At 39.3% G+C, this 6,000-nt stretch overlaps 1 protein-coding gene across 2 annotated transcripts; it reads right to left on the bottom strand.

Annotated features, from left to right (window-relative positions):
• Nucleotides 1-1,018: 1,018 nt before the first annotated feature.
• Nucleotides 1,019-5,578, bottom strand: LOC111339972 (AP-2 complex subunit sigma). Of its 2 annotated transcripts, none has more exons than XM_022946722.2 (5): nt 5,456-5,578; nt 5,238-5,387; nt 4,754-4,867; nt 3,568-3,627; nt 1,019-1,313 (listed from the first exon to the last, which is right to left on the bottom strand). In XM_022946722.2, exons 1-5 carry the CDS (start codon nt 5,456-5,458, stop codon nt 1,212-1,214), a joined length of 429 nt encoding a protein of 142 aa, XP_022802457.1. In that variant the 5' UTR covers nt 5,459-5,578; the 3' UTR covers nt 1,019-1,211. The 2 variants fall into 2 exon arrangements, with proteins under 2 accessions (XP_022802457.1, XP_022802458.1); XM_022946723.2 differs by having other exon boundaries at nt 5,238-5,361; nt 5,456-5,530.
• Nucleotides 5,579-6,000: the final 422 nt, after the last annotated feature.

Here is a 6,000-nt window from a genome sequence, read left to right on the forward strand (position 1 = left end):
GTAAGAAAAGTAAGTTTGTCTGGACATTTCACTGCTTCCTACCCCAACCCTGCAGGAGACAGGACCTCCATTTATTCGTCCCTATCCGAGAAGACTAGAATATCTAACCATTTCTTGATAGAAAGGCAGAAAATTATTCTCAATTATTTTAAGACCCTGAGTGTTGGTCCAGCCAGGGCTCGAACCCTCGACCTCCCGCACAACAGTCCAGCTAACCAGGAGGCGGTTTTGTTGCTCAAATTCCATCTTGACCTAAGCCAATGAACAAGGAATGCTAAAACAAAATGAACAATCAGATTTCTGGCATTGCATAAGTACCCAATCAAAATTGGAGAAAAATTGTGTACAATTTCAGACCAAGTTGAACTCCAATCAGTTAAATTAGCACCACTTGTTTACCTTGTACCAGGCAGATACCTGAAACCAAGTTGCCAACACTAGCCAGAGTCCCACTCATTAATCCTGTAATGGGCAGATACCTTAACTGAAGTGGATGCTAGCCACAGTTCCACTTTAAACCTGTACTGGGCAGATACCTCAAATGAAGTGGCCAACACTGGCCAGAATCCCATTCATTAATCCTGTACTGGGCAGATACCTTAAATGAAGTTGCCAACACTAGCTAGAGTCCCATTCATTAACCCTGTACTGGGCAGATACCAATCCCATTCATTAACCCTGTACCTTAATCCAAGTGGACACTAGCTGGAGTCCCACTCATTAAACCTGTCCTAGGCAGATACCTTAAACCAAATGGCCAACAATAGCTAGACTTCCACTGATTAACCCTACACTGGGCAGATACCTTAACACAAGTGGCCAACACTAGCCCAAGTGCCACTGGTGTTCACTTAACATAGGTTTCATTGTGCAAATATTCCAAGACTTTGTTATACTTTAATAACTCCCTGAACAGTAGACTGGGTGCTTTATAACACAGTTGATTTTGCTAACAAGGCACAGCAATCCAAGAGAGTCATAGTTGAGTACACAGTGTAAGAACACATCAACAGAGCCATTTTTGTTTCCCTTTTTTCTGCTTTAATGCTGCTTTCTTTTAAAGAAATTTACAAGGTATAATTGTGTTTGGTCTGTTACACTATTACATAGTAAAAATAAAATTCCAATTTTCTCAAAACATGACAAGCTATAAATTTCCAATGGTTTTTCTGGTAGACTATACAGGAAGCAAAGTCTTCAGTTAACAAATATTATTCCAATTGCTGAAGCAGTTGAAGTTGCTTTAAAACTTTGCTCTGACTTGTCTCTCTGATTTCCCCAGCTAAAAACATCTCATCAACAACAGAATATACCTGATTGCAAGATTGAAACAATATAAACAGATTAGCTACAGAAAGATACAGTTTTTAAACTCAGTCTTTGAAGATTGTCTGTAGTAATGCAGGATTTTCTTTCAAAGCATGATATCATAACAGGGTGAGACTAAAATGAAAAGATAAGGTTGCCCTTCGGGCAAGCTGTTACTTGAGATTACTAGCCCGAAGGTCTGAGGAGCTAGCCCGAAATAAAATTGTTTATAAAGAATGATTAGATTTATTTAATTATGCAAAATACAAGTAATAATGCCAAGCATAGATATAAACTAATTCTTCATATATTTTGATTCTTGAATGTGATTTTTGGCCCTAGTGCAATTTACATTTAGAACATAGCTAGCAGAGTCGTGCAGTCAAATTCATTATACGTAAGCGTGCTCAAAATCCCGATAGTGCATGCTGATAGCGTCAGCAAATCTGACTTTGCCAGAAATTTTTTTTTCCAGCGAGCAGCCATTGCTAGTGCGGGGAAAAATAATACATTTCGTGACAATAATGGATACAAACAGAAACTCGGCCTGCTAGTCCGAAAACGAAGACAATGTTTCGACCTTTTCCCATGGGCTAGAGTTCTTAAATGAGGCAGAAAAAGAGAAAGACAAAGGAAAAGGAGACTCCGCATCAGCGCCGTAACGATTCGCTTCAACTGATATTGTTGTCCGTTTTTTGTGTCGCATTTGATGCACAATTCCACCAGCTATGTTCTAAAACAATTGGTTCATGCTTTCAGCTGTGCACTATCGAGTTATGGAGCACGTGGGAAGTTTGGCGAGCACTCAAGAAGCTAGAGTTGCCCTCGGCTATCACCTCGGGCAACTCTTACGCTTCTTTCGTGCTCTCCAAACTTCCCGCGTGCTCCATAACTCGATAGTGCACGCTAAAGCATGAACCAATTGTTCAATAATCAATGCAGTTAACGCACCTGTATTACACTTGTTTTGCTATGTAAGATCAGAATATTTTTATAAATTGCAAATGACTGCTTCAGAGCAAAATTTCATTCAAACATGGGCGAAATAATAAAGGAAAAATAACCTCTGCACTGGAATGGGTTGGTTCCTTCCATGTTTACATTTTACCCCGTTGACGGTGAAAAATACTATAAATTTATGGAAATCACCACACAGTTATTTTTGTGAATGTCATGAACGTTGCGATCAGCCAATTAAACTACCACTGTAATCTGAAGTCTGTCGACATTCGCTGGAGGAAATTCTCTCCAAAGCTCTTCAAGCTGACAAACTCTTCCAGACCTGGCGCCGTTAGCATCCGATAAAAAATAAAAACAAACACGCAACTTGATAATGGTGCCAGGTCTGCTAGCTTTTCTCCAAGCGAGTTTCTTCTTGTTTTTAAATTTTACACGAAGTGCACCTTTTTTGTTTTAATAATGAATTGGCAGCCTTAAAGAATCCGGATTTGGATTTTCCCAATGAAACACACCAAAAATTCCAAGAAAATCACACTGCACACTGTCAGTCGGCAAATATTGTCATTTCAAAAAATATATTTTGGCCGCTTATGTAAAACGAAAAAGTCATGACATTATTTACAGATGCAACTAAAGTGTGGCGCAAGACGTTATCATGCTACGACAATTTGGCCTCATAACATTGTCCTTTTCCCTCAGGAGCTTTCTGCTAAACAGTTTTGGTATAAAAGCTCAATAATTTATCATCATCACAACAGAGGAACCAATGGTGGTGCTTGCCCGTCGGGCAAGCTGCGATAAGAAAACACTAGCCCGACAAGTCATTCCACTAGCCCCGGGCTATTGGACAGCACTTTCGTCGCGCCCTGTCATAATCCAATGCCAAGTCACAAAATATCATCAAGTTTCAAGATATTCACCCCAAATACACAGTAGGGATGGTGGAACAGGCATAGAGGCCATGGCCCCTTGCTTTCAAGGGTTATCAGCCACTTCCAAAATAGATGGGTCAGTGAAGTGATTGGGTGGAACAGACAAAAAAAAATTAAGCTATTATAGTAGGCAATGTAACTTTAGATAGTCCACATATTTTGTTCAATATCTAATACAGGATGAAATAGTTTTAGTCGGGTTTCACTTTGATCACAGAAGCTCTACACCTGTCCATTTCAGGCAAAGAGCAATCAATGCATTTTACTCATGAAGGTGTTTCATCTTTATTCAGTTGAAATAACCCTGTTACAGAGTTCTACAATATTCTCATCAAGATTTTAAAAGCATACTTGCAATCAGGTTTACCTTGTAGAAGTTAAACACTAAGTCCAGTTCACAAACATTATGGAAGAATTCGTTCAAGACCTGCAGGTGGGATTACCAATGTCATTTGATTTCAAAAAGCAGACATTTCTTATAGTTATCACAATTACAACTTACTCAAGATGTGTATGCACAACACTGTATACATCCTCAAAGACTTTACTGTAAGTTGCAGAAATCAGAATCAAATCATGACTTGAATGTTACAAGAGAAGCTTAAACATACCACCATTAGCCCAATGACAAGCATATCAATTTTAACATCAATCACTTAGGGGCAGTGGTTGGACTTCTTAGACCTACCCCTACCCCAGGTATCAATTTTGACAGCCATGGATGACACTTGGGGAGAGACACAAAAGAGACAAAAAAGAGGAAATCTTCCTAAAACCCTATATGATTTCAAATATGATTTGAATTTATGAGATTTAATGTTAATATCTTTCCTTACGAACCAGAGAGTATTGTACATTACAGTAGTATATAATGCAGACTGACAAACTGTGGACTGGAATGAAAATGAGGGACTCTCTGAAGTAAGTGAAAGTGAATGAAAGTGAATGATTCGATACCTTACTAGCAGCATAGGCTGAATTGCTAAGGTTTACAGTGTTACTAAGGTTGAGATCGGATGTCAGCATTATCAGGCGCCTCTGGCAGCTGCTTTAGTCCATGTAAAGACCTCACCTTTTCCCCCCACACATCCCACCACAGGGAAGGACATCCATCACACAGTAATCTCGTGTGTGGGAAATTAACATCTCCTACCCCTAACCCTGCAGGACACGGGACCTCCATTTTATTCATCCTTATCCGAGAAGACTAGAATATCTATCCATTTCATTGATGTTATAGAAAGGTAGCAAATTCTCCTCAGTTATTTTAAGACCTTGAGTATTGGTCCGGCCAGGGCTCGAACCCTCGACCTCCCGCACAACACAATCCAGCGCTCTAACCAATTGAGCTAACCAGGAGGCGGTGGCTAAGTGGCTAGGGCACTGGGTTTGTAATTTGGTGATAACAGGTTCAAGTCCTCCTCCCTGCTACTTGCTGGATTTGTCCCAGGTTCCCTCATCAGGTTCAACTCATTGCTGTGCTTTGCATATGGCCAAGTGGTCTGCAAAGACACACTTACATACAGAAAAAGGAGAAAAAAGTTTTATCTCACCTCAACAAAATTATGAATGGCCTCAAGATAATACAAGTTGTTATCATGCACATCCACACAAAAACAGAAGTAAAGTCCAGCATAACGACGATATACAATTTTGAAGTTACGAAACTGCAAGAAAAAATGATGTTGTGTTGTGATTATATATATCATCTTGATTATCATTGGCTTCAGTATGCACTATTATGGAAGTTTGGTAATGTAGAGAGATAGTTTTGCCACAAATTCCCCTGAGGGTCTCTCTTTTGAATTGTTTTCCTCAATCAGTATCATTAAAGAAAGTGTATAACGATTATTTTATATTTTTAAATCATCTCAGTGTTTCACAAATTATCCTCAAGTCTCAGTCTCTCACCAGATCTAGAGTTAGTAGCTTGTTCCATTAACAGCGGGAAAGTCATTATCAGACACTAACAAACAAATAGACACACTTTTCATAACGAGCACTAAAGGGAAAATCACTCAGGTTCTCAAACTGTACCTCTACAAAGTTCGTGTGCTTTGCATCTCTTACAGTCACCAAAGCGTGAACTTCTTCAATAAGTTTCTGTTTTTCATCATCGTCAAAGTTCATATACCATTTGGCCAGTCTTGTTTTACCAGCTCTGTTTTGGATAAGAATAAATCGAATCTGCAAAAAAATTAAAATATCTTTGGGCTCATCCTTAAAGCAAGAATGAAGATGAGAAGTTTACTAACCATGATCGAGTTGCAACCCTAGCAAAGATGGCCGCCAAGTGGGTATTGATTCACCGCAAGGTGTTATGGGTTGAGAAGAGATGTCTACCCACCCACCACTCCCACCTCTTCTCTTCTCGGCTGTGATTCAGATATTTATTTCAAAGTCCCATGTTAAGTCACTTTCATCAATTATGGTCACAGGCAGCCCAAGCTCACTACTGGTAAAGCGGATGTGACTCTTACCGAGTTGCACAACGTTTCATATTTATAAAAGTTTGTATGGGATATACATTATTAAAAACTGGATCATTGGATAATGCAATTCAAGACTTTTAATTGGCTTAGCCATTATGGTATATGAGCCAATACACTATAATCTACAAATATGGTAAGCGCACGCGTTAGCTTAAGATTAAAAGGGAGCTAAAAAAAGAAGAAAATTTATATTCATTCTATCTCATTTATCACTTTCACGGGTTTATTACGAATCAACTTAACGGCCTGCTCCCAGTTGGCTTGTTCGCTCAATTGGTAGAGCGCTGCACTAGTATCGCAGAGGTCAG

This window comes from Stylophora pistillata, chromosome 14, assembly GCF_964205215.1.
Source record: "Stylophora pistillata chromosome 14, jaStyPist1.2, whole genome shotgun sequence".
Lineage (NCBI taxonomy): Eukaryota > Metazoa > Cnidaria > Anthozoa > Scleractinia > Pocilloporidae > Stylophora > Stylophora pistillata.